This window comes from Emydura macquarii, unplaced genomic scaffold, assembly GCF_026122565.2.
Source record: "Emydura macquarii macquarii isolate MOO-44397 ecotype Brisbane River unplaced genomic scaffold, CSIRO-AGI_Emac_v2 contig_1305, whole genome shotgun sequence".
NCBI lineage: Eukaryota > Metazoa > Chordata > Testudines > Chelidae > Emydura > Emydura macquarii.
Genome location: NW_027131442.1, coordinates 2,024,009 through 2,044,746, shown reverse-complemented (window position 1 = coordinate 2,044,746; position 20,738 = coordinate 2,024,009). Strand labels below are relative to the sequence as shown.

At 56.3% G+C, this 20,738-nt stretch overlaps 1 protein-coding gene across 1 annotated transcript in view; it reads left to right on the top strand.

Moving 5' to 3' along the window:
• Positions 1-762: 762 nt before the first annotated feature.
• Positions 763-20,738, top strand: part of LOC137154860 (glycine N-acyltransferase-like protein 3) — a 29,215-nt gene continuing 9,239 nt past the window's right edge. The window contains exons 1-2 of the mRNA XM_067550706.1: positions 763-840; positions 5,661-5,768. Of these exons, the coding sequence (XP_067406807.1) occupies positions 763-840; positions 5,661-5,768 (186 nt within the window). The remainder of the gene's footprint in view (positions 841-5,660; positions 5,769-20,738) is intronic.

Below are 20,738 nucleotides of genomic sequence, written 5' to 3'. Positions count from 1 at the left end.
AAAAACACGATCAGCTGTGCCATGTGACTGCAGGACGTCACATCCCCGGGGCTGGCATCGACTCCGTCAATAGTTCATTGGTGCGGGGATCAGGAACTAGAGCAGGCCCTGAAGGACGCTGCAGAGACAGGCAGACGCCAAGCGTGCCCAGGCCTGCTCCATCCCCTGGCACAGACTCACCCTCAGGTGAGTGGAAGCAGCTGGGGCCACCCTAGCCCTGTTCAGACAGCACTGGCATCACATGGCCCTAGGGTTACCTTCTTACGGTACGGTCTCTGGTGGGCACAGGGGCTGCGCACAGATTGGTTAGTGATTGTAGGGTCTCTGGTAAGCATGGGGGCTGCACACAAACTTTTGAGTTATTGTAGGGTCTGGTGAACACGGGGGCTGTGCACAGACTCACTAGTTATTGTAGGGTCTCTGGTGGTTATGGGGACTGCACAGAGACTGGTTAGTGCAGGGTCTGTGGTGAGCATGATGGCTTTGGAGAGACGTGTTAGTTATTGCGGGGTCCTGTAAACATGGGGGCTAAGCACAACCTGGTTAGTTAGTGCTGGGTCTCTGGGTGATCTCAAGGGCTGTGCACAAACTCGTTAATTATTGTAGGGTCTACACATAGTGTTTGCAGTTTTGGCAGGGCTGGGATCTCTCCGCTGGTCTGTGGGGGTGGGAGACAGTCACAGGGAACTGATGGGTTGCCTGCCCCACAGGTGCCCCCCGCACTGTCCCGCTGGAAGCTGTGAAGGCCCTTCCCGGCCAGAGATGCTGATCCTGAGCTGCTCCTCCAAGCTGCGGCTGCTGGAGGGGCTGCTACGGCGGGGCCTGCCCGAGACGCTGCCGGTGACAAGACCCTTCCCACCTTGAGGCTGGGCAGAGAGCAGGGGAAGGTCCCTCTGTGTCCCCTGGGTGATGGGACATAGATTGGGGTGGAGGACAGGCCCCTTCTCCAGGTCAGGGGGAGCAGTGCAAGGACAGGCTCTCATCCACACACCTCCACTGGGGCAGGTGCACGGCCTCCGTCATGGCTGGCCCTGGGACTCCAGCGATGGGTCTCCCTCCACGGCTCCCCGCAGCAAATCTAGCCCACCCAGACCCTGGCTGGAGGCTTGTTCTGGGCCCATGTCGGCGTGATGCAAACGTGAGCGTTTGCAGAGACACCAGCCACCTTGGCAAAACACAGTAGTTGTTCATTATTCCTCCGGCTACAACATCGGAAAGTCCTCAGGTCAGTACAGGGGGAAGGTGAAGCCCCAGCCCATCCTGGCCCCGTGTCTGGCTCTGGCTCCCTCCCTTTGTCCTTAGACCACGGTGACAGGTGGAGAGACCCTCCAAAAGTCAGCTCTTAGACCCCCCTCCTGACCCTTCTTGGCCGTGGGTCTCCAGCTGGGGCCTCTCTGCTGCAGAACAGTGGGGGGAATCTCCTTCTCGGCAACGGCCATCCCAGCCAATGGGGTTTCCATGGTCTCTCCAGATGTTCCTTTAATGTATGTGGGCTTATTTCCCTTTGTTACCGCCTCTGGTCTCCAGTCGGGCTGCTACGGGAGTAGGATCCCTGTCCCTGCCCCTCGCACGCTGTGCAGAGCTGTGCAGGACTCCAGGGGAAACTGGGGTGCACATAGGAATCAGAAGCATACTACAGAAAGTTCCCACTTCATCACACAGGCTGCCTGCCACGGGGTAGAGGTAGACGTGGTGGGGAGGGTAGCACTGGGGGAGGTGGTAGGTTACTCATCCGGGTGAGAGGGTGGCGGGGGCCCCTCTCTCTCCCAGGGAGCCTCACCTCACTCGCCCTTCCTGCATCCCGAAATCAAACCCAGCACCCCACAAATAAAATACCTGCTGCTCACCCAGTGTAGCGGGCAGCACCTGCCCATTCAATCAGAGCAGGGGGCTCTGGGCTGGCCAATCGCAACGTGGGAGGTTTTGCGTGAGCCAGTGGAAATGTGGGCAGCTCCATGGCAGCCCCTTACCGTGCGGAACAGCTGGGTGCCAGCCAATCATGGTCCCTGTGGCTGTCATCATCCCCCGCACAGTCTGTGAACATCCCAGCGTTCCCTCGTGACTTGGAACCCCCAGCTCTGCCCTGTGGCAAATGGGCATTTCTGTAGTGTCTTATGACCCCTGTGTGTGCCTCACTTTCCCCGCGCCGTATGTTGCCTGGCTGCCCCGTGAGGGAAGCGAGTTACGTTTGCTCTCAGAGCTAAGAGACACAGGCCATTTGCTTTCAGATGGTGCCAGAGGTGGGATACTGAATGCACCAGTAGTAAAACTAGCTTCGCCAAAGAGAACAGCAAGAAGCCGGTGTCGGACCACAGCCCTGAGACACACATGGCAAAGGAGGGCAGGGAGAGAGAGGCTCAGCCTTGGGGAGTTGAACAAGGCGCAGCTGATTGCAGGCTGGAGAGGATCAAGGGACCCAGAAGCAGGGGCCAGACCCAAGCAGGGTTTGACGAAAGTCCAAGAGTAACAGAAGCAGCAGCAGGGCATTCTCCAGACCTGATTCCCCCCAGCTGGGTGTCCTCAGGGCCTGGTTCTCCTCCACTAGATTTGAATCGGTAGGAGTTAGCGCTGAAAGCCAAGGAGCTAGCGGTCCGTGAAAGGGAAGCAGCTGACTGAGGAGCAGCAAAAACATGAAGAGAAGCAGTGAAGCATGAGCTGGAGATGGAGGAGTGGCGAGAGGCCGCACCGAGGGGGAATTTGGGAAAGAGCCCCAGGATGCCCATTCTGCAGGGAGCCTAGATACCAAATTGTGGCCCCACTTTAAGGCAGGGGGATGCAGATGCTGAACTCCCTGCCTTTCAGCAGGCTGGTGGTTTGACCCTGTGGACTGGCTCCATGTGTCACTCCCTTACTGGGTCCCAACGCCAGGAGGTGCACAGCCGGATGGACGGCACGGATACAGGGGAGAAGGAACAGTTTAAGAAGGCTCCACTGCTGAAGTGTGAACTGACCCCCTGTAGGAAAAGGTTTGGGGTGTGAAATGACCCAGGCTGTGACGTCTGTGGAAGCCACGGCCCTGCCGGGAGCTTGTCTCCACAACTGGCTAACGGGGCAGGTGGCGCTGCACTGGAGGGTTTTTATAACTTGGCTGGGTTGGAAGAATTCTCTGAGATGCCCCCACCCGCCACGAGCTTAAAAGCCTGAGGAACTGCGCAACATACTCGACAGTACCTCTGGGTATGAAGAGACCCACAAGGGCCTAGCATGGGTCCTGGGAAGGGAACCAGGGGAGGTGCCCCAGAAGTGGGAGACAGGTAAACCCAAAGTGAGGAGAGCAGTCGACGCTGGTGGTGGGTCCTGCCAAGGGACGGCAAATTCCTGAGGTGCAACGTTTATAGGCAAACAGGGCCTCTGTGAGCAAAATGGTGGAGGACTGAGGAAGTAGGGTTTGCTCAGGACAGAGGGGCTAACTCCTCCTCTGGGCAGCCGAGGAGGCAGCGTGAAGCTCAGGCTCAGAGTTGAGGAGGGCACTGAACTGCCAGAGGAAAGCAGTCGCCCAGCCAGCTCCTCTGGGGCACAGGCCGTGGTGACAGATGGGCTCCCACGCCAGTCACCGGTCCCCATTTCCTGTTGTACTCATCTGACTCCCAGTGGGTAGAAGGTGGTAGTTAGTGGGAAGACACTGAGTGGGTTAAAAGGCAGTACTGGGCCCAGCTAGCCCCTCCGGCCTGCCACGCAAGGTTTGACTCATCCAGGTAATTGGTTAGCAAAAGGATCTGAGTCCTCGCTCCTATTCCCTTTACCAGAGGCCTGCCTGACCTGGAGGACCTGCCTCCACCTCTCCTGCATGGCAGAGTCCCTGTAACCCCGACAAGGCTGGGCCCAGGATTCCTGTAGGCTCGACCCCCCAGACTTGCCATGGTCACTTAGAACAGGGGCTAGGGTGTCCCCACCTCGGGGTGTCTCTCTGCACCCGACGCTTCCCAGACCCACTGATCAGTTTGTATACCTCAGAACCATTGTTTAAATGACATTGTTTAAACAGCAACCAATTAAATAATAGAGGAAAATAACTGGAAAGGTTAAAGTAAAGCACCCAAGGCCACCCCCTGCCACTGTGAGGGACACGCACAGTCTTTTTCTCGCATGCCTCAGGCCCTGGCTGCACTATACCGATGCAGTCAGACACTTGACCTGGGGGTGGCCATGCACCCCCAGACACTGGGGGCAGGACCCTTTTCCCCAGCGCTGCACCCATCGGGATCACGATCCCCCTCCCAGTCCGGCCCGCGTGGCCTCATGGATGGTAGCATCACCCAGGGCCGGGTCATTTGCCCAGGGCCCCCATAACTTGCCCGAGCTCACCCCACCCAGCTCTGGACGGCTCCAGCCTTGTCTCCGGTTCTGGCTCCAGCCCCAGCGAGGCTGCTGCTTTCTGCTCCCAGCCCAGTTCTGCTTCCTGGGCAGCTTCTGTGCTGCCGGCTGGCTGCGACTCGGCTCCCTGGGCTGCTCCTCGGGCTGCTCTGGCTCACCAATGCCTGGCTCAGGGCACCGCATTGTCCTTAGCTCTGACCGCAGCTCCCTAGTCACATCACAGAGCATGGGACCTGCCCCCTCCCAGCTCCCTCATTGGCCTGGGCAAGACTCACCAGCAAGACACCCAAGAAAGAATTCCCTGTAGTAACTCAGAACCCCCATCTAACATCCCTTTGGGTATATTTACACCTAGACGTCAAAGATCAGCCAATTGCCAAACTAGGCTGTCCCCTCAGACCATCCCCTCCAGAAACAAATCAAGCTCAGTCTTTAAGCCAGCTCGGTTTCTTGCCCCCACTGCTCCCCTTGGGAGGCTGTTCCAGAACTTCACTCCTCTGATGGATAGAAACCTGCATCTAATTTCAAGTCTAAACTTGCTGATGGCCAGTTTATATCCATTAGTGCTTGTGTCCACATTGGCTCTGAACTTAAATAATTCCTCTCCTGCCCTGGTATTTACCACATCGGCTTTCACCCCATTCTGGAAGTGACTGTATCACTTGCCTGAGGCTGAGGCCAAGGGACCCAGCGTATGGCCTCCCTCCCCGGGAAAACAGAGGCAGAGCTAAGCTGGGAGTGGCATGAACCCCCCCCACGTGCCCCCAGCCAGCGTTATCGACGAGACCAGCCCTGAGGGAGGACGGGAGACAGCTCTAAGCTGGGTATGGAAAGTGCCTGTGACCAGAAACTGAGTTGTACCAACGCTGACAGGGCCTGGCAGGCCATCGCCTGAGGGAGGGGATTGGACCACATCGATGCTGCTTTAACTCTCAGATCTCGCTGCTGGCCCAAGGCCGCCCGGTGCTGTGCAAAGGGAGACTCAGAAAGCCGCCTGGCTTGACAACGCTGTGTGTGTGTGTGTGTGTGTGTCCCGGCAACACAGGCTGGGGGCCTGAGTCCCTGAAGAGGGGCCAGGTCGGTGCCTGCCATTTGGCTCAGGGGGACGCGCTGGGCAGAGCTCAGGGGGCAAAGCAGGAGGCTGGAGCCCAGAGGCTCTGTCTCGGAGGCGGTGAGGCTGTGGGACCTGCCCTGGGGGAAGAGTAGGGCCCCTGGGGGGGCTGGCGCACGAGGGGCTCCTCCAAGGACAATGTGAATGCTGGGGCCTAGCACCAGGGATCGTAGAGACCTCCCTGACACCCCCTCACCCCTATCCTCTTGCAGCTCTGACCTCGCTGTCTTGGCAGGTCTATGGCACTGTGATGCATGTGAACTGCGGGAACCCGGCAGGCCAGGAGGTGCTGGTGGATTCATGGCCATCGTTCAAAATTGTCCTCACCCGGCCACGCAGAGAGGTGCGGGCCCTCACCCCATGGCCCTTTGCTGGGTTCCTCCACCTGCCTGGCACCATCTCTGCTCCTCCCCCTCCGCCACCTGATGTCATCCCTGCCCTCCCCCCTCCCCCACATCCTTGTCCCTCTCCCTGCCTGGTGTCATCTCTACCCTCCTCCTTCTGTCTGCCCCACCGCCCCACATCCTGGCTCCCCTTCCTGCTGCCCAGACCCCCCTGCCCAGTTACACCTCCTCAGTCTCTGTTGTGGGGCTCCTTGTGCCCTGCTCCCCCTGGCCTTCGGGGATCCCCTACCGGCTCCCACTGCCGTCTCTGAGGGTCAAGGGGAGGGGGCTCAGAGGCTGTGCTCACCCCCAGACACTGTCCCCCCTGCAGGTGCCCCCTGGCAATTACTGCGCCAACTTGTTCTCGGCCTTCCACCAGGAGGAGGGTGTCGGCCGGGCCCTGCTGGGGAGCAGCCACGCCGTGGACTGGAGCCAGGCCTTCCAGATACAGCGTGAGCCCCTCCTGCCCCGCACACATGAGGGCAGTGCCGCAGAGCCCCTCCCCCACATGGGCCATAGCCCCAAGGAACCCAGCTGGGCCCCTTCTCCATCCAGCCCTGGGATCTACTCCTCACCCCAAGCTCCAGAATGAGCCAAGCTTGGGACACCCCCGTTCCATGGGCACCTCTCAGAGTCCCCTGCTCACGGTGCGTGGCTGTCCCTGCAGGGCTGCAGGATGGGGTGTGCGAGGCCATCCGGGACATCGCCAGGGCCAGGGGGCTCGATGTGAAGACATATCAGTACCAGGCACTGCTGCATCCAGACCCGCCTGCCATGCCCCAGCACCGGTAGGTGCCCCCCTGCCATGGGCAAGGAGAACGGGGTGATGGACACAACCAGCCAGAGCTAGAGGGATTGGGGAGAGGACAGGGAAGCTCCCCAGGGTGCCTGGCCAGAGGCCTCCATTGTCCCCCTGGATCTAGTGGCAGTGAGTTCCCCAGGCTCACGGTGCTGAGGGGTTGAGGGAATCATCACTGCCCCCCATGCAGCCCCAGGCCAGAGTCACATGCTGCCAGGGATTTCACATCATGCTCAGAGGCAGGGCTGGTCAGGCAGGATCATTGGGCTCTGGCCCCCACAATGGGGAGAGCAGTGGGGGGGGCAGCCTGTAACCCTTCCGTACCCGGGCACTGCCCTGACCCCGTGCTGTCCCTGCTGAGGGGTGGGGCTCCCAGCACAGACCCCCTTACGCCCCCTTCCCCTTCCTGGCTAGGGGGTCGCTGCCCACTGAGCCCTGGCGCCGTCTTCTCAGGGGTCACGGCTTGGCCAAGGCCCATTGGCAGCCGTGACACTGCTAGGTCTGGATTGGGCCACCCCAGACAGCCCCCCTGGGGAGTATAGATCCCTCCCCCCTCAGTTCCGGTCCCCCCAAATGCCAGGCCCTGGGTCCATCCCCTCCCCTCTGGTCTGCCCCATGCTAGTTCTGTCCCCTCAGACTCACCCCCTCCTCCCTGCACCACCTCAGTGCTCTCCAACCTCCTTCCCCTCACATGCTGCATCCTGCCTGCTCCATTTCCCCGCCCCCTTGTACCAGGTCGCTTCCCCCCCCCCCCCCCCCGGTGCCGTTCCAGAGGCAGCGCCTGGGCTGTGGCTCAGGACGATAGCTGGGTGAAGGGAATATGGCCCGTGGTTGGCTTTGAATTGTAGAATAGCCGCGCTGCACAGGCCTGGCTGGGTCTGCCCCATGGCAAGTTCACACGCCTGCCCTGCCCGTCTCTGGCACCAGGCAGCACCCCTGGTCTGCCACGCTTTTAGCCCTTGGTCAAGCAGGGGAATGAGACCTGGCCACGCTCCGGGTTTGTCTCCCCTCGAACACGGACCCTGTGGATCTCACCCCGGACCTCGGCCCTCACTGCCCCCTCAGAGAGCCCCTGCCCCACGGGCAGCCGCCGTGGCTGGGCATCATTGGCTCTCGCTGTGTCTTCCCTGCACTACCTGCCACGGGGCTGTGGCATGGCAGCACTAGGCCGGCTCCCTCACCTGGCAAGGCAGCTGCATGTAGCCACGGGCTACATGGTTCAAGCTCCAGCTGAGGGAGACAGGCTTTTCCTGAAACGGCCTCCGGACCCAGGCCCTCCAGTGGGAATCTCCTCTGGGGGGATTGTGGGAGAGGGGCCGGGGAGCTTTCCCCAAGCTGCCCCCAGCTGCTTCAGTGCTGGGCTTTCTCCCCTACCTCAGTGACTCCCAGCACGGCCGTTCCTAGCCACTGGCTGGTGCCCCAACGGCCTGGCCTGGCGGGGCTGAGATGTGGGGCACAGAGGCCGTGGGCTGGTCAGAGATTCTCCTGGCTGCTGGGAAGTGCAGGGCCTGGCCCCACTGGCTCCCTCCATCCCTGGGCAGGGCGAGGAGGGGATGCTGGCTGGGCTCCCTGTAATATGCCACTGAGACCTGCTCAGCCCCCTGCTCCACTGCCCGAGAGAGGGGACCTGCGAGCAGCCAGCGGGGGGCTCGGCTCTAAGCCCTGGGGGAGCCGGGGCCTGGTCAAGGAACTGGCTCCTGCTCCGTTGTCCCCTGGGACAGGGCAGGGCGCAGTAGGGGCACTCTCCCCTGGCTGTCAGTGCTGGCCCCAGTGCTACAGGGAGCTGGGCAAGGACTCAGTGGGGGACACTCTCTGCTCACAGGGCTGCCCCAGTGCCCGGGCAGCACTAGGGGGCCTGTGCTGTGGGGCAGGGCTCAGCAGGGGGCTGCTCACCCGCTCCCTGCCCTGGCACTTTGTTGCACGGCTGGGGCTGGGGAGGACCTGGGACTGGTCTTTCTAAAGCTCTGGGGCCAGGTCCCTTGGTATTTTAGTGTGATACGACCGGTGCTCAGGGTAGCCAACTGATAACGCCACGGTCAGGGCAGGCTTCAAAAGGAGAGTAGATCCTCCCACGCTGGTGGGTGACACTGAAGCCCGGCTTCCCAACCAGCCACAAACTGCTTCTGATTTCCCCACACTGGTTATCGAGAAGCCAGTCCACAAATGCCTACAGCCCCCTTTATTGCATTTCAGCTCCAGGCTCCCAAATCAGCACTAGATCCAGTAAAGAGACCCGTTACTAGAACTCTATGCTCTTTACTAAAAAGGTTCCCTCTGACCCCAAAGGGTCAGCCACAGCACCAGATCAATATAAGTTTGGATCTTACCCAGAATACCACGCTGGCAGCCAATCCTTTAGTATCTAAACTAAAGGTTTATTGTAAAAAGAAAGAAATAAACCATGAGAGAAATGTTAAAGGGTTAAAATCACAGATATACAAATGATTAAAAGTCCATTTACATCAGGTTTCTGGAAGAGATGTGGATTTGCAGGCTTGTATACTTCCCTCTGGTTCACATCCAGTACCTGGATGGGTCTAAGTCCTTCGGTTCAGTTGCAAGATGAATTGGTCCAGAGGTAGGTATGTGTCTGCAGCTGGACAGGATCATAGACCAAGATGGATCGTGTGGTTTGAGCTTATAAACCCCCTCCCCCAGCCATGCGGCCTATGGACAGTCACAAGACCCAAAATGGAGTCCAGAGTCACATGGGCCAATCCTGGTGACTCTTCAGGTGTGCCTGGGGTCCAGTCACGTAAGCAGGTTCTGGTGACTCATTAGTGATGCTGGCTTCTCTCTCTGGGCCCCTTGCACCTGGGAAGGCTTTAATGGGCCATTACGCTGGCCATTGTTCTGCAGCCATCCTATCTGGGGTGTTGCCCCGACAGCACGATTGAAACAGATATCTCAAATACATCTATAACTTCCATTTCACATATTACACATTAACATAAGTATTATTCTCTTACTTAGCATATCATAACCTCCCTAACCACACCTGACATGGCATATCCCACATGGATTATTATGATTCTGCCATGCTGATGTCACACAATACACTAACTGCCCCCCTCTCAAGCCAGCCCACATGACAGTTAGATAATATCATAAATGGTCTCCTTAATTCAGCCAGCGTCACAGCATCTCTATTCCCTCCCTCTTTGAACGGGCCAGCAAGTTTAGCGTCTATGCGCCCTGCAGAGCTGGCACCCTGGGCTCTACCCGCACTCACAACGGTGCCCATCCTCTTGGCCTACTCCAGTTCATGCTGCCTCTGTTTTTCCAGTTGATCTCTCGCATGCTGCCGCTGTTGCTCTTTTCCCTCCCTTTCAGGCTCCCGCTGCTTTTCTAGCTCTTTTAGTCATAGTTCGATCCCCAACCGTCTCACATCCAGGGGGGAACTTGGCTGTGAAGACCCACTGCTGGCTGCCACTCGCAGCCCCCTGGAACTCCCCTTTGGGTGGGGGTCTGGCTCTGGAGACTGGTTTCTCTCCTGCAGCTGGGCAATCAGCTGCACACAGGCCAGCCTTCCAACATGCAAACCCTCCTTCTGGCCTTCAGACAACTGCAGCACGGACACACGGTGACCAAGATGAAGCGGGATTGAAGGGCACTGGCAGAGAGAGCCCAGCCAGGGCTGGGATAGCAGGGGTCTGCTGATCGGGATGGAGGGGCATCAGTGGTGCTGCGGGGCAGGCAGCCCCTGCTCTCACTCTGTTCTGTGTGGAATCACAAAAATACAGACAGGATGCCTTAGACTGGAACTGTGATAGAAATGCTAAATACAGGTAGGATGTCTTAGAACTACAATAGAAATGCAAAAACGTTGGTCTATGTTGTAAGACGTTAACTACCTTTGTAGCCACACCCAGCCATACCCTCTCACATAGATAACAAGTGACTGCATGTGACTCGGGACTCACTGGCACCGGGAAAATCACCGGGACATGCTGGCACCGTGAGACCCCCATTGTGTGTTATAAGTACCCTATGTGCGGTAAATGACCTGTTAAGTATCAGAAACTCCACTATACGATCTATATGTAAAAAGGAATCTTAAAAATCCATGTAAGCCATCTGTATTTTGTACCAAGGCGAAGTTCCAGAGATCAGCACAGGGATGTGCTGTCTGGGCTTCCCTATAGCTATAGCTTCCTGTGTGTATGTCACAATTAAAATTCTGCTCGATCCAACCGTAAAAGAGAAGCTGTGTGATCTTTCTACGACAATTTGGTACCGTGACTCGGCTCTCCAAGAGCTGGTATTGTCTAGGAAGAACCGTGGACTGCTACCCGCCAAACCCCAGGCGCCACTCAAAAGGTAAGAGACCTTTTAAATCTCTATTCGGGGTTTCGGAGGAGGGCTGCCCGTAGGCTTCCTATTAGAGAACAGCGAAGCGAGATCCGAAATTTGTTAAGGGTCGAGGTGAGCTTTTAAACTTTCTGTCTGTCTGTCTGTCTCTGGAGAGCACGCAGGGAGAGTCTGGGGGTTCGTATTGCGGGCTGAGGACGCTATCAGGTCCTCACCTCGCCAGTTTTAAGCGTTGCACCCAGCAGCACATTAAGGGGTACTAAGGCGAATGAGTGAGTCCCGAATGATTGTGTTTGACAAAATGAGCCGTTGACCAGGTCTTGGACTAAGGCAAGTTCTAACCGCCCTGATTCCACTGCTAGCCTTGTTGGCGATGACCGGTGAGAGTCAAGTTGCAAGGGGGGCTTGCCTAAACCCAGTGACCCAACAGACAGGTGGAGTGTTTGCAGCAACAAGGCTACCCCTTCCCCTTTTCTGATTCATGATCAGTTGTCCAAGACACCTTAGCCTTGGTCACTTGGCGGGCCTAGGGTTTGGACTCCTGTGACTTTGGAGGACCCCTTTTCTGTCTTGTCTCCTTCCCAACCCCCTCCCGCTAAATAAGTGTTCCGTTATCGGGTTCATTCACCTCGGCAGAATTGTGGGCTGAATTGAAGCTGTGCGGATTCCTCAATAAACCATTCCTGTGTGAGTGAGAGAGAGAGAGAGAGAGAGAGAGAGAGAGAGAGAGAGAGAGAGAGAGAGAGAGAGAGAGAGAGAGATAACGGGGACAGGACAATCTAGGCAAGTGTCAGGTCCCCCGAAGGGAACCCCAGCTTATTATCTGATTATACAATACTCTCCCAGAACTTGCAAGTTTCTGGTGAAATGGCACTTTTATACCAAGAGTGACCCGGCCAGGCAGTTCCCCAAAGTGGGAACGTTTGATTTGGATAAGATAATGCATTTAAGAGTCTCATGGATCCAAAGTATCCCAGTCACAATGGGATGCATTTTTGATTGGTGTGGTGAAGCTTCAAAAAGTCACAAACTTGGAGTCTCAAAGACTTCCAGGAAAAATTAAAACAGCAATTGAAAGAGGTACGGGAGAAATTGGCCTATCCCCCAAATTCAGGCCCTAGACATCTGTATCCAGCATTAGAAGGGGTACCCCATATTCAAGAAACAACTGAGGACCTGCTAGACCGTGGTCCCCGACAGATCTATCTATTTCAACAGCGCAGGAGTCTGCCTGCCTGTTGAAGAGCTTGGGACAGGGCTTAGTAGCTGTCCCAAATCAAAGCACATTAGAAATCCACCGTGCATTAACAAAGTATTTTTGCAGTCCCCTGGGATAAGAAACTGATTGCTAGGAACCAGAGGACTGATGAAAAATCCAAAAAATATGTTTAAGGAAAACAACAACAACAACAACATAAAACCAAAAGCTATCCACAGGGGAAGAATTTACAATACTGACCCCTCTGCCATCTATAGAAGAGAAGACTCCCTTCTCCTCTGCTTTGCAACAAATTTGGTCCCAATACGTGGACAAGACAAGCATTAGCAAACGTCCACACAATTTCCAATTTAGAGGATAAATTGGCCCAGTACCTGGTGGTATATAACCCGTCCAGCCCAAGCAAAAGGGAAACTGAGGTACACCACCTTGTGAAAGAAATTCACTCTAAAACCTTAAAAGGGAGAAGCCATAACAAACCTGGCCTGCCTAGAGAACAAAAAACACAGGAAAATATCAGGGTAATTTGTCTGTTTTGCCTGCAATCAGAAAGGAGCTATGTAAAAGAAAGGAGTATTCTAAGCAATAATCTGCCACCCCCCAAAGAGAGTAGAAAAATGTTCTTTTTGTCTTTCAGAACTGCAGGAAAAACTGGTACCAGTGAAACAGCTAAACAACAAAACCATGGATCTACGGTTGCAACAAAAATTGTGTTGTGTTCTATGTTTTGTGTTTGTTTGTCTTGTTACTAACATTGTTGTGTATGGTATTGGAGATACTGCATGAAGCAGAAAAAAATCAAGAAGCATTGTAACTTTATTTACAAAAACATCCTCTATCAGGTAGCAAGGAGGAGAAATAAAGGGCAATCAAGATCAATGAATTTGGAAGGAAAAGGGGGCCTGAAAAGAGATGTTTTTGCAGTATTATAGAGATGAGGGGATGTAATTTTGAATTTCAAGTGCCTGAACTTAAATATAATCAGTTAAAAGTAATGTATACTCTTTATTTTGCTGTAAAACCTGTGTTACTTGGAATGAATTTGACTGTTTTACAAAAGTGCGTGTACATCCTAATTTGTAGAACCAGCTGCACTGCCAAACAGGAAGGGTGCAGAGTCATGGTTATTGTGCCTCAGAATGTCAAAATAGGTCTTTGCAAGAATTGCCCACCAGCAATTTATGAAGGTAGAATTATGGAAGGTAAGCCCCTTATCAAAATTGTCCACAGGATCCTTTTGGTTACCCCGGGTTATGAGTCAGTGGTCCAGGAGAGAGGGAAAACTATTGCACACCAGGGGTGTAGTGCCTGGAACCCCCAACAATGGGTCTGCCTATCCATACCTTCCTCCATAGAACCATGCAGCAGAACTACCACAGTGGGAACATGTATTTGGGATAAATTAGAAAATACCACCACAGTTCTATACAATGGACAATGTGTTTGTATATCATCGTGGGAAGAGGTATTCTGGGAGGATCGGAGTACTAGCAAACCCCCTGTAAATGAATGCAAATGCAAAGTAAGTGTTCTGTATACCACAAACCATACATATTACCTACCAAAAATCCTACCTACAACTCTCAGTGCCAGCCTAACAGAATTTTCAGTGAGCCTTGGGTTAAATTGATCTGAAATAGCTGATCACTTGTTACAGGGAGCAAAAGTAACCCGGTTACTGCAGCAAACAAAGCAAGATGCTGGAAACAGGACTATTCAAATTTCACATTCTAATAAGAAAATGATTAGCATTGCTAAGGCAGAAAAAAAACAAAAAAAAAAACAACTTACTGCACATCATTGGTATGATGTTTTTACTGGATAGTCCCCCACCTCCACAGAGATAATGTCTGTTATACTACACCCATTGTGAAATGTTTTAGTGTTAAGTTGTATTTGTTTAATTAGTGTGTGTGCCGCGTGTTGTTGGATAAAAAGAACATTGGCCCAATCCTGTTTTCATGAAATACTAAAATAACAGAACCACAAACACACACCCCTTCCCACCAAGAGGCACTTCAGCCTGATACACTATACCTTTAAAAAAAAAAGGGGGGGGGAGGGGACTGGCTCCGACAAGGGTGCCAAGTGCACCCAGAAACCTCGTGGCGCTCCCTGGATGGCTGCCTAGTAGTGCCCAAGGCCCTTTTACCCTACCTTGCCCATGTGACCCACTCTGTGGCTCATACGAGCAAAGGGGGGATGATCACAGCAGTTCAGCGTGATTGGTTTACCCCACATTTTTCTTCTATAGCACAGCAGCACTGCAGCACCTGTCCTATTTGCCTAGCCCATAACATAGCCAGAGGGAAAAGACCAAACCTTCAGCACACCCCATTCCGTGCGGGTCCCTTTGTGAACTTGTCAATAGATTTCATTCAAATGCCTAAATGTTGTAACTTTGAATATGTGTTAAGTCATTATTGATATGTTTTCAGGATGCGTAGAGGCACATCGTTGTAGGCGAGCAGATGCAGTAACTGTCGCCAAGAAACTGTTGAGAGAATTTATACCTAGGTTTGGGTTGCCCCTCATTCTGGACAGCAATAGAGGGACCCACTTCACAGGACAGGTTATTCAAAACATATGTAAAGCCTTAGGAATTCAATAACACCTGCACTGTGCATATCACCCCCAGTCTAGCGGAGATGTAGAAAGAAAGAATTCTGACTTGAAAACTAGACTAGCCAAAATATGTGCAGAAACCAGCTTGGAGTGGCCAGATGCCTTGCCTATAGCTCTCATGTATGTTAGTCCATGTTTTCTGTTGACAGTATTTCTAACATACATGAGATCCTTATGGCCAGATTCATGAGATTGCCACACACCCCACCGCCAAACAGGCAAGAATTGGATCTACATTTAATGGATGATGTAATACTGAACTATTGTAAATTATTAATGAAGTGTGTCAAGTCTACCTACTCACAGGTTCAAGAAGCCCTTCCAGCACTTGCAACAGAACCATGCCACTCCCTACAACCTGGAGATTGGGTCTCTGTAAAGATCCACCAACAACAGAATGCACTGCAGCCTTGGTGGAAAGGACCCCATTTAGTGTTGCTAACCACTAATCCCACTGTGCAATGTCAAGGATATCCTAACTGGGTTCACACCCCGCAGTGCAAAAAGACTCCAATGCCTTTAGACTCAAGGGCAATAGAATTTCGGTCCCCATTGGTAAACCCCAATTCAAGGAACCCTGAGACTTTGAAAGATCGCAGAGAGAACCCCTCCCCCAGCCATCTGTTCTCAGTCAATACCGACGAAACTCCAAAGCATCAATACAATCTAAGACCGCGAAAACTGTAAGAGACTCTGGTGATGGTAAAATGAAAACCTTAGCTGTTATCTTATCCCTAACCTTTTCATTTGTCTTGTCTGACTGCAACTCTAACGTCCTCGTGAAACTGTCCCAATCTATTGCTGACCAGAATAATCACAGTAATTGCTGGATCTGCACTCACGGACCAGCACTCCCAAAGCAAGGTATCCCATTAGTGACTATACTTGCATCACTAGACAAATGGGCCTCAGATAACCCACCTTATATTACAGCCTCTTTTTCCTTTGCTAGGGGTAACCGAGTTGGAAAAGACAGTAGTCAACCTTTCTGCCACCATAGAAGCAATGGGGAATGCTAATATGGACGTTATTCAAACTTTGCAAGAAGAAGTTTCCCAACTGTCTCAAGTCACTACCCAAAATCGTATGGCCCTAGATTTTCTTTTAGCCTCCCAGGGCAGAGTATGTGCCTTAATAAATTCAAGTTGCTGTATGTATGTGAACCAGAATAAAAGAATTGAGACAGATCTTCACAAAATTCAATCTCAGCTCAGGATATTGCACCAGGTAGCCTCAGAAAACACTCATTGGGGCTATGAAGAACTGTGGTCCTCATTGACCTCCTGGCTGCCTGCCACAGGACCTTTAGGAAAGAAAATTATGTATGGTATCTTTTCAATCTTAATAATCATGATTGTTATATATGTTGTTGTAGTACTCTTACAATATTGTTTAAAGTTATGTTTGAAACAGTTTACCTGAACCCCTAAAACGAGATTGAACTCCGAGAACAAAAAAGAAATGTACCTGCTGTATTCCGAACTGCTCCAAAGGGAAGAGGAGAACAACAAACAAATCCAGCAACTAATGGACATTTCCATTTCACTGTGAAAGTCCAAATCCTTAAAGCAACCAGCACGTTCTGGCCAGCCCCTGAATTGCCTGTTAATCTCACTTGGTTTAATGTAGCCTGTGTATTTGAATAAGTTTGAAGTTTTTATTTTTTGTCTTTTAGGAATGTTTAGCCTGTGGCAGATAGCCGAGTACACCCTAGTGGGCCTCACACTTCCATTGCTTGTAGTGGGTCAGGGCATCTCCAGCCACTCCAGTTTCCCCAAGGAGGGGGTAGAGACCCGGGCCCACCCACTCCTCCAGGTCCCAGCCCAGGAGCCCTGTGAGAAGCAGCTATGTGCTGCTGGCACCGTGTTCCCAGCTGCAAACTCTCTTCCCCTGGGCTAATTTTCCCCCACCTTCTGGCTTCTTGAGCCTGGTACCTTCCTCCAGCCTGCTCTTCCACAGAATCTCTGCACTCTGGTTTGTCCCTCCTCACAATCAGTACTCCACTCCACTCCACTCCACTCCACTCCACTCCACTCCACTCCTATCTATCCCATCCCACCGCACTTCTGCTCCTCCCAGCTCATGCCCTGTCTGTTTGGGTCAGAGGGTTTTTATGGAGCACCTGGCTGGTCCCTAATTAGCCCCAGCTGCTCCTAATTGCCCCCTAACGACTCTCAGCTAAACTGCAGGGAACAGAGCCCGGAGCATTCTGAGGCTTCCCTATCTGCCTTCCCTACTGCTGCTAGGGAGTCTGCTGCCCTGGGGAGCCCCTGCTGCCCCTTCCTGGGGGCCCTGTCTGCTTGCCCCCCAGCTGGCTGTGGGGGCCTGCTGCTTCCCTTGCTGCAGCTGTGAGTACCCTTTCCCCTGCTGCTGCCCCCCCTGGCCCCAGCCTCTGGGGCACTCCTTCCCCTTCCCTTCTCCCTCCCCCTTCCCTGTTACTGCCCCCTGTTTTCTTTGCAGTTTTCCCCACAATGTAGCCTCCTCCCTGCTTTGTTTGTCTGCCCTAACCCTGCCCCTGGTTTGTTTGTTTGTCTGCCCCGCCCCTGCCCCTGGCTTACTCCTTGTCATGCCCAGGCTCAGTGGGCTTGCAACAGGGCCTTTCCAGCCCTGCTTTAGCCCCGACCCCCTTTCCCTTCCGCTGCAGCTTCCCCCTCTGCCCTGACCCAGTATTCCTGGCCTGTGGTGCTCATGGCCCCCTTTACCTGACCCCCCCCCCCGTTTTTTTGTTGCTCCCCCCCCCCACACACACACACACACACTGCACCCCCTCCCCTAAGTTGAACTAGCCCCTGCTCCCAGTGCAGCTGGAGGAGCCGGTGCTTCCACCTGGGCTGGTGAGTGTGCTCTTTGTGCCCCTGCCTGGATTGCCCCCCCCCCCTCCTACTCCCTTGCCCTGGTGCCCTCCTCCCCTGCTTTCAGCCTAGCGGGGAGGAGCGGTCCACCTACCCAATCCTTTCCCTCCCCCCTCTCCTCTCCACTCCACTCCCCTCCCCTCCCCATCTCCCTTACCCCCCTCCGACCTTGCTCCCACACCCTTCCCCCTCCAATTTCCCCTCCCTCTCGCCTCCTCTGCCGCCGCCCCCCTTAACTCCCACCCTTCCCACTGCGCTCCTACCTTTTCCCAGGATGGCGTGCGTGTCTGTGGCTGGGACCCCCTCCCTGGACACTCCTGCCCCTTGCCCCGAGCCCCCCCTCCCGCCCAAGGCATCTACCCCCGCCACCTCTACCGGGCCACCGGCCGTCTGGCCCGGGGCTCCGGCAGTGGATGCCCCAGGAGGGGACTCTAGGGACTCTGCCGCTGCTCCAGCTCCCGCCCCCCTGCTCAGGGGGGTGCGCCCTTGGCCGGGAAGAAGGGCCAGGGGAAGAAAAAGGGCAAAGGCCCTGCCCAGACAGCGCCCCCGCCCGTGGTGGGGCCTGCTCCCCCATCCCCTGCTGTCCCTTCCCCCGCCATTCCCTCCACCAGCTCTGGGGCGGCGCCGCTCCCAGAGCGTACGCCCAGGTCGCTGCGGGTCCTCCGCCCGCCGCCGTGTCATCTGGCCCGCCCGCCGCCTCCAGCACCATCCCTGGAGGCCGGGGCCCCTTCCCCACCCTTACCAGGAGGCATGGGGTCCGCTGCCTCCTGGTGCCTGCCTCGCCCCACGTAGAGACCTACGTGCGGGCGTTGGCGCGGGTGGTGGGGCCCACGGCCGTGGTGGCGGCCTCCAAGATGTACGGGAAGGTGGTCTTCTTCCTGGCATCGGAGGCTGCTGCCCAGGAGGCGGTGGTGACGGGCCTGGCGGTAGGGGGTGTCCACGTCCCTGTGGAGCCCCTGGAAGACCTGGGCGTACGGGTGGTCCTCTCCTCCATTCCGCCCTTCCTCCCCAACGCCGCCCTTCTGCCTTTCCTCTCTGCCCTGGGGAAGCCCCTCTCCGTCATCAGCCCGCTTCCCCTCGGCTGTAAGGACCCCGCCCTCCGCCACGTCCTCTCCTTCCGCCGGAGGGTCCAGCTCCAGCTGCCGCCGATGGCGCATGGCGGAGAGGCGCTAGAGGGGTCGTTCCTGGTGCCCCATCAAGGGGCCCAGTACAGGATCCATTATAGTGCAGGTGAGACCCGGTGCTTCCTCTGCCGGGCGACGGGGCACGTCCGAAGGGACTGCCCCCTGGCCCGGTGAAGCGAGGAGCCCGGGACACCCGGGACCCAGGGGGGTGCCGGCCAGGCCAGCGGCAGCGCCCCCCTCAGCCGCGCGGTCCCTGTGGCTGCCCCTCCTCCATCACCTGCCACCTCCGCTCGGGCCCTGGGGGTGCCTCCCCCGGTGTGCCCAGACGAGCGGGCGGGCCCCACTGACGCCCGGAGCAGTCCAGCGGGGCCTGCAGGGGAGAGGGAGCCAGGGCTGCCTTTGGTGGGCGCTGGAGGGGGCTCGCCCCAGGGCGAGGCATTTCCTCCCCTTGCTACCCCACCTCCGCTTTCCCACACCCCGTCCCCTGCACTCTTGCCCCCTGGCCCTGCCCCCACTGCCCAGCCCTCCACCTCGGAGGGCTGGGTGCTCGTGCAGGGTAAGCGCGGCAAGCGCAAGGCCGGGACCCAGCGCCCCCTCCCCCTCGTCGTCGAGGGGGGTGAACGTCCCTGCAAGTCCCGCAAGGGGGCTGCTGGACCCGGGCCTTCCGCCGTGCCCCCTGCACCGGCCGAGGAGGCTGCAGCGGCAGCTGAGGGTGGTACCATCTCCCTCCTAGAGTCCCTTCTAGAGGAGTCCCCGGCCGGAGGCCCCTCTGCCCCCACGCTCCTCGCACCCCCTGCCGGTGTTGAGGCTGCTCCCTCCTCGGTCCTCGCCTTCGGGGGAGGGCGCTGGTCCTCAACCAGCTGGTCCTGTCCATGCTCTGGTACCGCCTCAACACCCTGGTCCCGCCCCCGAGGTTCCTGGCCTACCTCCAGAAGCTAGTTCTGGAGTTCTTTTGGCCAGGACTGCACTGGGTCTCTGCAGGGATTCTGAGTCTTCCCATGGAGGAAGGGGGGCAGGGCCTGTGCTGCATCCGCAGCCAGGTCCACACCTTCCGCCTCCAGGCCCTGCAGAGACTCCTTTATGGTGCAGGTAGTCTGGCGTGGAGCCACTTGGCGCACGCCTTCCTCCGAGGGCTCCAATACGACCGGCAGCTCTTTTTTCTCCACCCGAGGGGTCTTCCGCGAGACCTCTCCGAGCTGCCGGTCTTCTACCAGGACCTCCTCCGGACCTGGAGGCTGGTCTCTGCCTCCAGGCCCCCTTTGGTCCCCGAGGGAGAGGATCTCCTCGCGGAGCCCCTGCTACACAACCCACAACTCGGTGTGCAGGTGGCAGAGACCCCCTCAGTGCGACGGAGGCTGGTCCTGGCGGGAGTCACCGAGATCGGAGACCTCCTGGACTACGCCCGGGGGGACTGGGTGGATCTCCACGCGCTGGCTCGGCGCATGGGGCTCTCCACCCTTCATACCCCCCGGCGCGTACTCCAGGAGGTGAGTGCAGCCTTGCCCCCCGCTGCTCACGCCTACCTCGTGCGGGTCCTGGGAGAGGGTACTCCCTGCCTGCCCCTCAGCCCCGGCCCTCCGGCACTCTCCATCGGGCCCCGGCCCCGCGAGCCCGCTCGGGCCCCCCCCTCCCTACGCACCCAGCCGGCTGCACGATTTGCAGCCGGTCCCCTTCCGAACTGCGCCGAGAGACCACCTTTACACGCTCGTGCTCCACACCCTTCACTTCCCTGCCCTCGTGTCCCGCCCCGATACCAAATGGCGGGACCTGCTGCCACCTCTAGAGGGCGGGGACCCCCGGTGGGCCAGCCTGTATTCCACCTTGACCCCACGGCCCACCGGGGACATCAGTTGGCGGCTCCTGCATGGAGCCGTGAGCACGGGCGTGTACTTGGCGCGGTTCACCCCCCGCCCCGACACCTGCCCGTTCTGCGGCACGAGGGAGACCCTGGCGCACGTGTATCTGGAGTGCGCCAGGTTGCAGCCCCTCTTCCGGCTCCT